Source organism: Eulemur rufifrons, chromosome 24 (genome assembly GCF_041146395.1).
Source record: "Eulemur rufifrons isolate Redbay chromosome 24, OSU_ERuf_1, whole genome shotgun sequence".
NCBI lineage: Eukaryota > Metazoa > Chordata > Mammalia > Primates > Lemuridae > Eulemur > Eulemur rufifrons.
Window position 1 is genome coordinate 16,894,431 of NC_091006.1, and position 16,172 is coordinate 16,910,602.

The window sequence follows — 16,172 nt, forward strand, 5'->3', positions numbered from 1 at the left end:
ATACCTGGAAATTGCAAGGATATAGCCTTTCCGGTGTTAATGCCTTTTACTTGGTTCTGATTTGTCATTGCATTTGGCTAGCACTCTCAGAACAATGTTTGCATTGAGCAGCTGAACTACATTTCTCTGAGTTTTCCGTCCTCATGTGAGCCATGGTAGGAGGTCCTACTTCCCACCACTAAGGACCTAAAAACTAGATACTTGCTTTCCCAGAAACCTAGTAGCTAGCATGTAGTTATCTAACTAAACTTATACTGAGACTTTATAAAGACATAAAGAAGGGCTCAGTGCTCACTTTGATGGCCTTGGCACCGAAGTAGGCTGTCCCCAGGCAAACTTGGCAGTGGTTCTCCTTTCATTGTTTCCTAGGGTTCTGACCCACTTTCTAAACTTGGTGCTTTAGCTTTCTCATCCAATCTGTCAGCTGCCCAAGGTCCTATGAATGAATTCCCTTTTTTTTGGCTTAAGTTAACCCAAATTGGTTTCCTTTGCAACCAAGAATCCCACAGTTAGAATGTTAAATAATCTTTGTGATAGTGGGTGCTGTTGTCTTGCTCCTGACTTTGTTGGATGTATTAATAGTCTCTCATTTGCATTCATTCATTACTTTGTTCATGAAACACATATTGGAATCTGTGAGTTCACTTTTTTACCTCCAGATCCAACCCAATATCACATGGCTCATTTTAGTTTTCTGCTTTCCTTGTCTGAGAAAGAGAAACCTATTTCCCATTATTCATAATATATCTATGTATTTGATCGATCACCTTGTGTCCCCCATCTCAGCCCCTGCACCCCTCCAGCATAGTGGTGCTCATTCCTCATCCTGCTAGGCCCTGCTTCCCTTACTGGGATGCCCACCCCCACTCAGGGACTCCCTCACCACCCTGTTCAAGCTCTGACACCCATGCAGGGCCATCCCTGTGTGCACACAGACGCACATGCTCTCCCCGCACAGGTTCTGACACTCCTCTCTGACATTTCTTGGTAGATGAATGCCCCATTCCATACCGTTTCTCTGCACAGATATCCATCTTGCTCTGCCACACCTGATGGATTTAGGGCTCTATTGATCAGAAAAGAAAGAGAAGGGGTGAAAAGAGGCAAGGAGGGAAGGACAAGGAAGAGAAGGGAGAAGAAGAAGAAAGGGGAGGGAAGAAAGGGGTACGAGATGGGACAGGGGATGGGGAGCAGGAGAGTTCTGGGTATATTTTGAATGTAGACCTGGAGGATTTCTGACTGGATATAGCATATAAGAGAAGGAAGGAAAACAAGAATGACTCCAAGATCTTCAGCCTGAGCAGCTGGAAAATGGGGTTAGCATTTACTGAGATGGGTAAGCCAGGGGAAGAGTCTGGAGCTCAGAGGAGAGGACTAGGATGAAGATGTGTATTTGGGAGTTGCCAATATATGGTAATTATTTAAAGCCTTTGGACTGGATAAGATTGCTTAGGGAATGAGAAGTGGTCCAAGGACTGAGTTGGAGGGGGGTGCGGTGGGCAATGTAATGTTTTACATAGAAGCATTTAACTTGCTTTTGGTTTTATGTGACTAGACAGACAGGTAAATAAATACAATCCTAAATTAAGGAAATAATCTTATATAAGGGGATTTTTGTTGGGAAAGGTACCTGAATTTTAGCACATGCCCTTTCAGCCTCTAAGAAACCAATGTCCTAGTCTCCTTTGATATATTTATTTACAGATTATTTTAATAGATTTTCTAACATTCAATCATATCAGTATCTTTAGGTAATATCCATTTGGCCATGGTATTTTTTTTTAAAAAAATTACTGGGGGTTTTTATTACTAGTTATCTAATGGGAATTTTCCCATCAATATTCATAGATTGGTCTGTAGTTTTCCCTTTTTGTATTATCATGTTAGGTTTTTATGTTATGTGATACCAATTCTGTACAAGTAATTGTGAAGCTTTTTATTTTTCTCTATAGGTTTACATTGAATCAGAATCATCTGTTTGTTGATATTTTGAAATAATACAATTCTGTCAGTTGATATCAAAGTTGCCAACCTATTTAATATGTCCGTCTCTTCTTGAGAATATTTTTGTAATGTACATGTTGCTGAAAAATCATCGATTTATCACAAATTTTCTAGTTATTAGGAAGAAGCTGAACGAAGAATTCTCTAAATAATTTGGTTCCCCCAGAGAACCTCCCCTCTCATCATTTTCATCCTCTGGTCTTTTCCTGTTCATCCTGTGTGATCTTCCTGAATCTGGACACCATACCACTGCTTTTTGCTTTCTGTGTGCCCAGTATTGTATTTTATGCCTCTGATTTGATCTTATTTTTTCATTGTCATCATTTTCTCCTTAGTCATTTCTGCTAGATTTTCTGGTTTCATTTTTATTCTGCTGCCTTATCATTGCTTGTATCTTATAAGAAAGTTTTCTTTAATTTCCTTGTAAGTGGGGAGCTGCTAGTCTACTATCTTTGTTTCATACAGTTAATTATTACTTTTTCATGCTATATTATTTGTCTAATTTATTATTTGTCAAAAATTGTGTTGGCACAGGGACCTGGAGCATTGGGCGCCTAAACTGGGGCGGGGGTCGGTTCTCTTGGTCTCTCCATGATTTATCTCTGGACATGTGAATCTCGTCCAGCAGGGGGCATGCTTGGACTTTGCTTGGCTTGCTGCCTCCACCTGAGCAAGGTCCACTGTTGAGAAATTAAGTTACAAGGTAAATCTATGGATGGAAAGATTTTTTTGTTTGATGGCTCAGTGCATTGATTTTCCCAGGAGTTACAAAATCAAGTCCCTATGAGACAAAGGCAGGCATGGAAAATGAGTGTAGCAGGCTCGATAAACAATGGGGCACGTATAATGACAAATGGCACCTCAGCTTTGGCTTCAGTGCTGGGGAGACCACAGCACTTGGTGGGTGACGCAGCAAAATAAAGTCGGGCAGCTCCTGCTTCGCCCTGGCTGACTGCTATAATGTGGACACGCCGGATAGTCCACGATTTCAGGAGAATTAGGCATTCAGATTACTGGAAGATATCTCCAAATTTCTAACTGTAACCAATGAATTAAAAATTAAAAAAAAACTGTGTGTAAACTAAATACAACTATGAACTTGAATTTTTTTTGGTGGGTGGCACTGTATTTACTGTACTTATATAGTATGGACTTCCAGAGATACTGAATGGTGAAATTTTAAACACTTTTCTCCTAAGGTCAAGAAAAAGACAAGAATGTCTATTATTACCACTTCTATTTAACATTATAATAAAATTACTAGAGGGTGCAGTGAAGCAAGAAGAATAAAAGACACAGTGGAAAGGAAGAAGTAAAACATTGCTTTTTTCAATGACAAGATAGTGTCCGTAGAAAATCAAAAATATCCTCTAAGCAAACTGTTGGAATTAGTATGAGAGTTTAGCAGAGTAGCTGCATCCAAAGTCAACATATAGAAATCTTTTCTATATCTATAGTAGCAACAATCTGAAAATTAGAATTAAAAATATGATATCTTTTAAAATAGCATCCCAAATCACAGTATTCCTGAAAGTAAAACTAACAAAATAGTTTCAAGACCTCCACACTGAAAACTAGAAAATATTGTTGAGAGAAATTAAAGAAGCCCGAAATAACAGAGGTATAGACTATGCTCATGAGTTAGAACACCTGATTTTTATAGAAGTCAGTTCTTCCTCAAATGAGGACTGGGTTGCTGAGGACTCAGGGCTATTCCCTCCCAGGCCCATCTCAGTTTGACCGGGGAAAGAGGAAAGTTTGCTCTCAGCCAAATGGACCAGGTGTTCTTCATTTCTGTTAGTGTTTTTGATTTCTAGAATTTCCTTTTGAATCTTTTCTGGAGCTTCCATTTCTGTGCTTCATTACCCATCTGTTCTTGCATGTTGTCTACCTTTTCCTTTAGAGCCCTTCACCTGTCAGTCATTGTTGTTTTAAATTCCCTATGTGATGATTTCAACATCTGTATCAGTCTGGTTCTGATGCTTGTTTTGTCTCTTCAGACTGTAGTGGCTTTTTTTTAAAAAATAGACTTTATTTTATTTTTATTTATTTTTATTTTTTATTTATTTATTTATTTTTTGAGACAGAATCTCATTTTGTTGCTCAGGCTAGAGTGCCGTGGCATCAGCCTAGCTCACAGCAACCTCAAACTCCTGGGCTCGAGCAATCCTCCTGCCTCAGCCTCCCTAGAAGCTGGGACTACAGGCATGTGCCACCATGCCCGGCTAATTTTTCTATATATATTTTTAGCTGTCCGTATAATTTCTTTCTATTTTTAGTAGAGACGGGGTCTCACTCTTGCTCAGGCTGGCCTCGAACTCCTGAGCTCAAATGATCCGCCCGCCTTGGCCTCCCAGAGTGCTAGGATTATAGGCGTGAGCCACCTCGCCCGGCCTATTTTATTATTTTTTAAAATTATTTTTTATTTCTAGAGACTGGGTCTCCCTCTGTGGCCTGGGCTGGAGTGCAGTGGTGGCATCATAGCTCACTGTAATTCTAACTCCTGGGCTCAAGCAATCCTCCCACCTAGGCCTCCCAAAGTGAGACTTTATTTTTTAGAGCAGTTTTAGGTGCACAGCAAAATTGAGCAGAATGTACAGAGAGTTCTCCTATTTCCTCTCTGTGGTTTGCTGTTTTTTGTCTTGTCTTTTTTTACCTTTTAGCATCTCTTGCAATTTTTAAATTGAAAGTCAGATGTAATATATGGAGGGATGGGAACTGAGAGAAACTAACCTTTAATGTAAGGTTTTGTATTAATCTTATTAGGAGCTGGGCTGTTTAATGTTTTCCGTAGCTGTAGGTGCCAGACTTCAAGTTCCTCTAGTGTCCTTGTTTTTATCTCTTCTGTTGACTTTGGATTTCCCCAAGAACGATTCATCAGATAAAGTCTGCATCTTATAGCTCTTCCTTTAATTCACTATTACTATACTGAAACCTTGCTGGTGTGGGCAAAAGTAAATATTCTACAATCTTACGCATTAGTTTCTCATGGCTCCTATAATAAATTGCTACAAACTTAATGGCTTCAAATGCATGTATTCATTTCTGGAGGTCAGAAATCCAGAATCAGTTTTACTGGGCTGATGATAAGATATCAACAGGGCTGGTTTCTTCTGGAGACTTTGAGGGCAGAACTGTTTTCTTGCCTTTTCCAACTTCTTGCTGTGGCCCCTTCCTCCATCTCCAAAGCACGTCACGTCTATCTGCTTCCATCATATCACCTCCTCTTCTGTAGTCAGCTCTCCCTCTGCCTGTCTTTTAAGAACACTTGTGATTACATTTATGGCCCACTCAGGATATCCAAGATAATCTCCCCGTCTCAAGATCCTTAATGACACCCGCAAAGTCTCTTTTGCGTGCAAGATCATGTTCACAGTTCTAGGGATTAGGACCTGTATGCCTTAGGGGGCCTTTTTGAAGGCCACCACATCTGAGATTAAATCTCAGCCTTTTAGTGGGTCTTGGGCTGTGGGCTTCACAAGTGATTCTCAGCTTCTATCCACCCGTATCAGGTGAGACAGGAAATGTAGAGTGTTTTGGATTCGGGAGAAATGCCTTCCCGCAGGTGAGAGAAGGTACTGATAAATTCTTTCCCCTGGAAAATAGGCTTAAGTTGTGGGGAATACTCTGGGTACTTTTAACAATAATTATTTTCTTTCCTGACCCTGCCAGACCTGCCAGGGGATCTTCCTGGATTCTTGACTGTGCAGACCTGGTGGGGTTCCTGAAAGCACCTGGAGGTAAAATCCACGAAAGTGTGGGGACCCCTAAGACTGAACCCATAGGAATTTCTTTCTTAAGCTAGTCCATGCTCAGCCTCCAGCAACGAGCCAAACAACCATGTGAGTGTCCCTACCAGTTAGTGGCTCCAGCAGCTTCTGCCCTAGGTGAACAGATCTCAGTTGTAAGTGTTTGGATTTTCCAGTTTCTCCACATTTGGGGTTGGTGGTTTTCTCTTTTACTTCGGTTTTCTTGATGTGTCCCAAAAAAGTTGTTGATTCTCAGTTTGTTCAGCTTTTTCTTGCGTAAGGACAAGAGTGACAACGTCCAAGCTCTTTGCATGACAGAGATGAAGCTGAAGTCTCCTGTTATGTCATTTTTCTTCTTTTGTACATTTTTATTGGGGGCTGGGCCTTACACTTCTACACTTTGGGAATGTTGTCTCCCCAAGTTTAATGTCTGAAATAGGTCAAAAATGTTGAGCTCACTTGGCCCAGCAGGGGGAGTCCTTGGGCTTTGGTTTCCTCTCCTTTCTCGAGCTTGATCTTTGCTGCTAAACCAGATAAGAGAGCCATCCTACAGCCTCTGGAATTTTTGTTTGGTAGGTTCAGTGCCCCCTAAATAAAATCCCTACATGGACAAGGCACTTATGGTAAATGAGTGAAGCAGATTAGTGTAAGGAAAACAACTGGGCAAGTATTCTGACAAAGGGTAGCTGGGCTTGGGCTTTAGTGGAGGGAGACAATAGCACATGGTGGGGAGTGCAGCAAAGCGACCAGTTTTTGCTCAGCCTCAGCTGATTGCTACATGGGATGATGCCAGATCTCCCAATTTTTCAAGAAAACCTGGGATTTCATGTTTGTGTGAGCTATCCCCCAATTATCTCTCAATGTTGTAAGTTAACTAGTTAAAATATTTCCTAATAAATTAATTCGTTAAAATGTTTCCAAACCATTCCAGTCAAACAAATTGCAAACAGGACCTACCCCTAGCCTGCTCACTGGAAGCCAAAGCAAGGGGAGACAGATGCTTTACAGGCGCCTGGTTTTCCCTTCTTCCCGGCAGCCACTGCAGGTCAAGTGCGGACGCCATCCTGCCTGTGGTTCACTCCCAGCATTCTTCATAATGTCCTCCCCATACTTCAACTTCACAACATCCTACCACATTCTCAGACAGGGGCTCTGCCTTTGTCCTCTGCTCCTTCTGTCCCACTTCAGTGCTGTGCACATTTTAGTTTACCAGATTGATATCCTCAGGGATTTTTGCATCATGCATAGCACAAACCAGAGGTCCCCAAATCCTGCAGCCCTCCAGGATTTTAAAATCTAAAGAAAATAAATGGGACCCCCATGTCGCAGAAGTACAGTGAATCCCAAACTGCCAATCTTGCATGCTATTTGGGAGCATCACTGTTGGTGACAGTATTCTCCTAATTGTTACATGCACAGTATGTTCTCCCCCTGCCCAATATGGGAACAAACACTTCTTTCTTGCATCTCCCAGTCCTGTTAATCGAATGGTATCGTGTAAAACATACACAAAGTTTGGGAAAGCAGTGGAGAATGGCCCAGTAAGACACGAAGCATCTTCAATGGGATATTAATCCCCACCATCCATCTCCACCCTGTGGAGCCTCATACCTGCTGTGTCTTCTGTCCCCTACCACTGGGGTCCCATCTCTCCTAAGAGAACACCAACTCCTACCCCACCACACCCATTGCCACCGCGACCATGGCCTCGCAGTCTTTTATCTCTCAGCCACAGTCTTAGAATTCACATTATTTTATTATGCCAAGAAATTTTAGTCTGTTCTTCAGCTCAACTTTTAGCCTAGTCCCAGGCTTTCTGTTTAGACACCCCAAAAAGGTGATCAATTTGTTTTGAAAAACAAGTATCCAGGTGCTCTCGCTGAGATGAAGTTTGTAGCTCTTTTTGAATGTGGAAAATTGCCCCACTGCACTGCGAGAGACTGAAGATACATACAGACAATGGACAGACCATATATGAAAACAGAACTCTGACCCACAGTCTGTAGTAACCAGCCCAGGAAACCAACCCATCATCTACGGTAACCAGTCCAGGCAGCCAGCCTTCTATCTATAAGTTAGCCTTGTAGGAAGTCATTATCTCTAGTAACCTTTCCAGGAAGCTAAACAATAACCCCTGTAACAATTGACCCCAATTGGCCAGGACTGGATTAATAACTGACATCTTCCCTAATTTTTGTCCCCATGTCCAACTTAGGACCAATCAGGGAGAGTCAATACACTCCCCAAACCCAACCACACAGGATTACTCACTCCTAATTGGCCCATCTGCAGATTCCCCAGGCCAATGGCCTCTAACCAGGGCATACCTTCAGTTTATTTTCTACTGTAAAGGTTTCCTACTCCTCCACCTGCCTTTGAGTCCCTGCTAAATACAAGTGATGGTGGCCGACTCCCTTGTCATAGCAAGCTCTGAATACATAGCCTTTGCTTGTTCTTATTTGGCTGGTCTTATTTTATTTCCATAACTGGTTTGATCATTTGAATTTTATATTGATGGGCATCCCCCAGGACTTGTTTAAGAGCAGGAACACATGTTGGCATCCTTCCCGGACGTCCATGGAAGGATTGTGAACTCCAATATTGAAGTCAGGTTTTACGGAAGTCTCTTGGCAGTTTCAGGAGTGGAGGCAGAGTGGTTAGGGGGATGTGGGCCTGGTGGTTACAGGAGAGGCTGTGTCAGGCAGGACTCTCTGGGGTGAGAGATTTGGTGAATGTCCACCCAATCAATTTCCTAATTTTTACATAGTAACAAAGGACTGGATATACTGTTTTGTCTTCTGAATATTTGCTAAAGTTTAAATCATAAATATTTTCTCATGCCACTAAGCTTTAGATTTAAATTTCCTTTAATAAATAGATACTAGGTCATTGCATGAATGAATCTTAACCTATTTAAGCATTACACCAATTTTGGATATTTATACTTTTCATAATTTTGCCATGATAACATACTTCAATCAATCCAGTGAGATCATCCAGCTCAAACTGGCCTAATGGGGGAAAAAAGCCAAGCGTTGGCCCATTTAGCTAAAAAGCTCAAAAGTACACGGGCTTTAGGCACAGCAGGTTTGTTGGTGTCACCAAAATCCTTTTTCTTTGTTAACCCCGTAGCTCTGCCTTCCTCTGTTGGCTTTGTTCCCAGGCAGCACTTACCACATCTCTGGGCCATGGCAGCTCCAGGCTTATGTCTTCCCATTCAGGAATGCCAGGAGAAAGACAGCAGCTATTTCTCCTGAAGGTGTAGCAAAAGTCCTGGAATTTAGATTCTTCAGAGGGAATTGGACGCAGGCCTATGCATAAAATCAGCTGCAGTGTTGTCGGTGAGGAACTATGTGGATTGGTCAGTGGGGCCAACAATGGCAGAAGAGTGGAGAGCAGTGGTCCTCCCGAGGACCCGCAAGAGGGGGCTATCGACCGGGTTGTGGGCAGGAAACAAACAAACACACAAACAAGAACACAACAGCATAGGGGGACAGAGCCGTGAGGGACCCATGGATCTCTCTAAACTTGGGAAACCTAGAAAGGTAGGGTGGGGAGTGAGGATGAGGGCAAGTTACAAGGTTTGTGGGTGGGAGGCAGGGTTGGAGCTGTAGCTCTGAGCCCGGAAACGTGGTGCTGTGTTGCTATTTCCACAACTCAGAGACTCAGGCTGGGTTGGACTCTTTTCCCGCAGTCCCTGACACTGCTGGCCCTGAGGTTGGCCAGTCCAGCTTCCCTTACAGTGGGCCCTTTTCCCCTTAGAGACATTATGGGGAAACTTCCTTTCCTGCTGAATCAGGGTACTTATGTGTACGTGTGTGGTGGTTTCAGATGCAACTTCCTTCCTGCTCACTCATCTCTTTTGTGTTCCTATTCCTAATAGATGAGTCAGAGCATGTGGTTAGAGAATCCCAGGGCAGGACCCTCCAGCCTGGAGAAGCTTCTGCCCTCCTTGCTATTGGCTGGGGCAATGGCCAGAGGGGGAGTGGGAACGGGGGTTGGGGTGGCCCAGCTTCAATCTCATTCTGTTGGGCAGAGCTTGGGGGTGTGCAGGAATGCACTGTGCCCACAAACCCCACACCTTCCCCTACCTCTGCTATGTAGTCTGACTCCCATCTTCAGGTCCAGGAAACACCAAATTCAAGTTTCCCACATTCCAAGTTATCCCCAGGGCAGGTTTGACTTCTGTGTTCTGCTTCCCTCTCTGGGTTTGCACCACCTCCTACATCTTAGTCTGAAAATTCTTCTCTTTCTTGTCAGCCTTTCCATGGTTTTAAGAAGATTTGCAGTGGTTATCCCCACTATATTTTTAGTTATTTTCAGTGGGAAGGAAGATCTGATACTCGGGCCACGGAAGCCCTAAACTCACGCCCTTTGTGATGTGACTCATGCTCACAACTTCACACACCATCTGGATGCCGATGATTCCACATTTGTCTCTGGCCAGAACCTTTTCCAAATTCCAGACTCTCAGCTCTAACGCCTCCCACTTACCCTCCACCTGTGTGTCTAATGCACACATCTGACCCAACACGTCCCAAGCCGAGCTCCTGATTCTCTTCCATAAAAATTCTCTTGATGTCTTTTCCTTTTCCTGCAACTGCTCAGGCCAAAAACATCGCCATTGTTTGCGACCTTTTTTCTCCCTACGTGTGTCTGATTTGTTAACAAGTACTGTTAATTCATCCTCTTCTCACCACGTCTACCAGGTCCATGCAGACCCGAGCACCCCCGTCTCACGTCCCCAACACTGAGACAGCTCAGCAGACCCTGGCCGCAGAATAGCAAGCAGAGGGATCAGGTGAAAGCAGATAAAATGCCGTCCCTTCTCTGTTCAACCCCTGAACTGTCTGCACAACTCACTTGGTGCGATGGTTGGTTTTAGGTGTCAACTTGACCAGACCACAGCGTGCCCGGACATTTGGCCAAACATTATTCTGGGTGTTTCTGTGAGGGGGGTTGGGATGAGATTAACATTTACATCAGTAAACTGAACAATGCAGATTGCCTTCTTCAGCATGGCCTGAACAGAACAAAAACGCTGACGCTCCCGTGAGCAAGGGAAACTTCTTTTCTGACTTTCTTCAATCTGGGACATGAGTTTCTTTCTGCCTTTGGACTTGAACTGAAACATTGGCTCTTCCTGGGTCTCAAGCCTGGCAGGTTGTGGCAGAGGACAGCATCGGCCCTCCCAGGTCTCCAGCTTGCCAACCGCAGAGCGTGGGACCTGTCAGCCTCCGTAATTGTGTAAGCCAATTTCTTATAATAAATAAACAAACACACACACACACACACACACACACACACACCCCGTGGGTTCAGTTTCTCTGGAGAACCCTGACTAATACACTCAGCAAAAGTCAAGTTCTTATAAGAGCCTCCAAATCTCTTTGTGACCTGACCCAGGGCACCTCCCAGAACGACCGTCCCACTGTGCTCTCCACTGGCCACTCTGCCATGCTGCCATCTAGCTGTTTTCAAAGCACACCACATGTTCCCTCCTTGGGAATTTTAAATGTGCCCGTCCCTTGGAAGGGACCCACATTGGCCCAGATACTTGCAGACTCGTTCCCTCACTTCTTTCATGTCTTTGCTCGAATGTCAGTTTCTGCATGTGGCCTTCCCCAGCCATGTTTCTAAAAATTTTAGCAGTCCTCAGCGATTCCTCTCCTGGGTTTCTGTTTTATTATTTTTTTTTAACCTAGGATATGTCATTTTCTAGGAGACTGTGTACTCTAATTTTCATATTAAATGCTTGTCTCCCCACTAGGGTTTTTTACTGACTTTTGCATCCTAAGAGCTCACCCTTTGCTGTATCTTCAGCACACAGCAGGTGCCCAGGAAACAGCGGCTGAAGGAGTATTTATCCAGAGCCAGGCTCTGTCCTGAGCATTTTACACACATGGATTCATTTAATCCTCACATAGCAATGCCACTATTGTCACCATTTTTCAGACGAGCAAACCGAGGCACAGAGAGATTAAGTAATTTTGTAATGTTCAACAGCCGGCAGGTGAGGAGTCTGGGTTCCAATGTGGACATTCCATGTGCTCAGCCTCCTCATTCCAAATGCCCGGCTCTCGGGTCTGGTCTGGCTGTCGACGCTAGAGCTGGAGTCTGAGGCTGCCTGGGACAAGGAAAATGATGACATCAGGGGCCCAAATCCAAGGGATCAGGAGACCCCATGGTCATTGGTGGGGGCCACATCTCTGCTGACTGCTAAGGACCTGGTCATGTCCACCTGACCTATTTGTCCCTCCAAACCTGGGACCCAAGCCTGGGCTTCCCTGGTTGCAGCTCCCATCATATCCTAATGAATTTGCTCTTTGGTCTCCTTGAGGGTCCAGAAGCTCTGCCCCCCAGAGCTGGCCAGGTGGTATTCTCTTCCCTGTGTAGACGATGGTGCATAAGGAAAGCACTGCAGCTATGGGGACCTGGCGACTCCTCACCTTATGAATCTAGACTTGTAAGTCTGGACCTGCAGCCTCCTGTGGGGGGTGGGAACAGGAGGATTTCCCAGCCGCGGCCTCAGCCCCCAGCAGCATCAAGTTCCCCGTCTGTGAGGCCACAGCTCTGCTCACTCACCAGCTTCCTGTACCAACTTCCCCGGCCCCACCCCACACTCGGAGCATTTCTTTCCCTGACAGACACTGGGCCCCGGGTCCGGACCTGGCGATGCGGACATGCTGGCCCTGCTGCTGCTGCCCCTGCTGTGGGCAGGTGAGTGGGCTGAGGGAGGAGGGACGGGCATGAGTCTCGGGGAAGCTGCAGCTGCAGCTGAGCCTGTGTCTCCCCAGGGTCCCTGCAGGACACACGGTTCGAGCTGCAAGTGAAGAACTCGGTGACGGTACAAGAAGGCCTGTGCGTCCTCGTGCCCTGCTCCTTCTCCTCCCCGCCCCGGCCTTCGTGGTTTTCCTTTAACCCAGTCTACCTCTACTGGTTCCGGGATGGGGACAACATATACTATGGTGATGCTGTGGCCACAAACAACCCAGACAGAGCAGTGAAGAAAGGCACCAAGGGCCGATTCCTCCTCGTTGGGGACATCAGGACCAGAAACTGCTCCCTGAGCATCAGAGACGCCAAGACAGAGGACACAGGGACCTACTTCTTCCAAGTGGAGAGTAGCAATTCTCAAAAACATAGTTACAAAAACGATAAGCTGAATCTGCAGGTGACAGGTATGGCAGAGGCCCCAGGAGAGGACCCTGGGATGTGGAGTCCCCGTATTAGAACAGGGACAGGACATTAGAATATGCCCTGCTCCCGGTCTTGGGGCAGGAGTGGTTAAAAGAGATACAGAACTTGGGACAAGCTTAGGGCCTGAGGCCCTGGTCACTGGCAGGTCACGCTGTGGGTCCCCACCCTCCTGGGGCCTGGGCATCTCCCTCTCTCCTCCTCAGCCCTGACAGAGAAACCCGACATCCACTGCCTGGAGCCTGTGGAGTCCGGCCGCCCCACAAACCTGAGCTGCAGCCTGCCGGGATCCTGCCAAGGGGGACGGCCTCTCACGTTCTCCTGGACGGGGGCTGCCCTCAACTCCCTGGACCCCGACACCCTTCACTCCTCGGCAATCACCCTCACCCCGAGGCCCCAGGACCACGGCACCAACCTCACCTGTCAGGTGAAACTCCAAGGAACTCATGTGACCACAGAGAGAACTGTCCAGCTCAATGTCTCCTGTGAGTTGGGGGAGGGACGGCTGGGTCACTGAGGGCAGTGGGAGTGGGGTTTGTGCGTGCATGTGTGTGCTGTGTGTGTGCATATGTTTGTGTGTGTGTGTGTGTGTGCATGTGTTTAGAAGAGAGAGAGAGAAAGAGAAGGAAAACCTGAGGAAACTCGGGCATGAATTTGAGCTTGGGAGTCCAGGTGGGGAGGGGGCTGAGGACAGCTGTCCCCACCTTCCTGGTTTCTGTGGCCCCTCCTTGGATACTTCCCGGGGCCATGCTGGTCCACTCCACACCTGAAGTTGGGGGGCCATATCTTTCTATCCCAGATGCTCCACGGAACCTCACGATCAGCATCTTCACAAATGGCACAGGTAGGGAAGACCCTCTCCTGTCCAGGCTGTGATGGGGGCACTCTGCAGGCTCAGGGCTCAGAATCAGTGAGGAGACCCTCCCTCGCTCCTTCGTCCCTGCCCCGACTCCCACTCGCCAAGGTCTGGCATTGGCAGACCCAGTATTGCTTCTGGCTTCTCCCTTTTCTCTTCTTTCCAATTTATGTTTAATTGTGGTAAAATGTACACAGCATAAAATTTGTCATTTTAACCCTTTTGAAGAGTATAGTAGCGTTAAGTACATTCACACTGTTGTGCAATCAATCTACAGAGCTCCTTTTTTTATCTTGCAAAACTGAAACTCTACTCCCATTAAATAGCAACTCCCCATTTCCTCTTCCACCAGCCCCAGGCAGCCACTGTTCTTCTTTCTGTCTCTGATGTTGGCTTTTCTGGGCACTGTTCCCTCTTCTTGAATTTCTGTGAGCCCCCACCTCCTCTGACACTCGCCCTCCTTCTTCTCTGATCTGATCACCCTTCTCGGGACCCTTCCATGTTCCCACTCCCATGGCTCTGCCCCGCCCTCGTTTCTCTCTCTCTCTACTTTCCTTGGCCATCCTGTCCCTCCCCTGACCTTGTCCTGAAGCCTCCCACAACTTTATATCCAGCCCTTTTCCTGGGCCATAGATCTACACATTCAGCCACCTCCTGCAGCTGCCTCTCAATTAGCCCTTCCCCGGCCCCCACGTATCCCAGGAGTATTCTGGACACAGCCTGAAAAACTCCCTTCCTCACCAGCTACACCCCATGGGTCAGCGGAGACCACCACGTCACCAGTCACTTCCCTCCTCTCCTTCCCCTCGGTTCCACACCCAGCTGAAGTCGCATCCTCCACCCTGGTCCATTGCCCCAGCCCCTCCCCAGCCTCCTGCCTCCTGTCCAGTTCCCCCAGCTCAGGCCTCCACCTGGCTGCAGCAGGATCTCTCTAGACCCAGCGCTGATTCTGTGTTTCCCCTACTCCCAGCCCCTTCTGCTTTTCAGCACCCCCAGGACAAAGCCCAAGGCCCCCAGCCTGGCCCTCACGTCCTCAGAGCTCTGATTCCACCTCCCTTCCCCCCATCATTGTGTCTGTGGAGCTTCTGGTCCTCCCTGCTAAGAGTGCGCTTCCCCTGGTCTGCTGGTTGATCTCAGTTCTTGGCACATGTGCACCTGAGCCGCCCACCCACTTCCCCTTAGCGGGAGAACACCTGCTCATCCTTCCAGCCTCGGCTCAGCCCCCGTCCTTCTGATGGTCTGACCTGACCGCTGGTGTCATCACCCCTTCATCCGTGACACCCATTCTCAGTACTCCCCACGTGGTCTTGTCTGTCTACCTGTGGCTCAGTGAGAGGAGTGAGGAAGAGACAGACCCCGCAGCTTCACGCACCCTGCTGTGTGTCTCTTGCACAGTCCTGAAGATCCTGAACAACGGCATGTCATTGCCTGTCCTGGAGGGCCAGTCCCTGAGCCTCATCTGTGTGGCCGACAGCAACCCCCCTGCCAGGCTGAGCTGGTCCCGGGAGGGAAAAACCCTGGATCCCCCCCAGGCCTTGGCGTCCAGGGTCCTGGAGCTGCCCTATGTAGGGGCTGGAGATGGAGGGGAATTCACCTGCGGAGCTCAGCACCCACTGGGCTCCCAGCACCTTTCATTGAGCCTCTCTGTGCAGAGTGAGTTGCAGGACAGGTGCTGGGGTGGGCAGCCCGGCCAGGTGTGTGGGCTGTGGGAGGGCTGAGGCCTGGGGACAGACCTTCATCTCCTCTCCTTTTTTTCTAGGAAGCCCCTCTGGCTGCAGATGTGTGACTGAGGAACAGGAGGGCTCCCGGGCCCTGGTCATCACCCTGATCAGGGGGGCCCTCATGGGGGCTGGCTTCCTCCTCACCTATGGCCTCACCTGGATCTACTATACCAGGCTAGCAGAGCTGCCTCTCTCCAGGGAAGCCCAGTAATAAGCCCCTGAGTCCCAGGTGGGGCTGAGCTGTCCTGACCCACCTGGAGCCAGAATTAAAGTGGCTGAATCTGATCTGAGACCCGTGTTGGCTATGCAGGCGCAGAGGTCCCCAGGGGATCAGGGCTGAGAGCCTGACTGAGCCCCTCCTTCCCAAGACAGAACTGAGGTGTGGACACCAAGCCCAGAGGGACAGACATGGGACATCACTGTCAGCTTCCTTCTGGAAACTCACACCCCACTGACTGCCCTTTGTCTCCTGCCTGCCCCACGCCCATCTACTTACTCCCCCTCTCCCTGTTGGTCCTGCCCCAGCCCCAGCTACATCACCTTCATCCCTTCCCCTCGCAGCCTTCTCCCTCTCCACCCCCAGGACTTCACAGGGAATGAACTTAGGGTCTTATCCCCCGTTACCCAAAACTTACCTTCTTAACA

General features: G+C 47.4%; 1 protein-coding gene across 1 annotated transcript; it reads left to right on the forward strand.

Annotated features, from left to right (window-relative positions):
• Positions 1–12,436: 12,436 nt before the first annotated feature.
• On the forward strand, positions 12,437–15,906 carry SIGLEC14 (sialic acid binding Ig like lectin 14). The gene is made up of 7 exons (XM_069457949.1): positions 12,437–12,473; positions 12,551–12,934; positions 13,157–13,435; positions 13,750–13,794; positions 15,196–15,459; positions 15,566–15,756; positions 15,838–15,906. Exons 1-6 carry the CDS (start codon positions 12,437–12,439, stop codon positions 15,736–15,738), a joined length of 1,182 nt encoding a protein of 393 aa, XP_069314050.1. The 3' UTR covers positions 15,739–15,756; positions 15,838–15,906.
• The last annotated feature ends 266 nt before the right edge of the window (positions 15,907–16,172 follow it).

Bases quoted from the DNA above. Each gene is read 5' to 3' on its own strand.
- SIGLEC14 (XM_069457949.1), top strand. From the start codon at position 12,437: ATGCTGGCCCTGCTGCTGCTGCCCCTGCTGTGGGCAG. The intron at 12,935-13,156 runs GTATGGCAGAGG...TCTCCTCCTCAG, and splicing joins GCTGAATCTGCAGGTGACAG to CCCTGACAGAGAAACCCGAC. The intron at 15,460-15,565 runs GTGAGTTGCAGG...CTTTTTTTCTAG, and splicing joins ATTGAGCCTCTCTGTGCAGA to GAAGCCCCTCTGGCTGCAGA.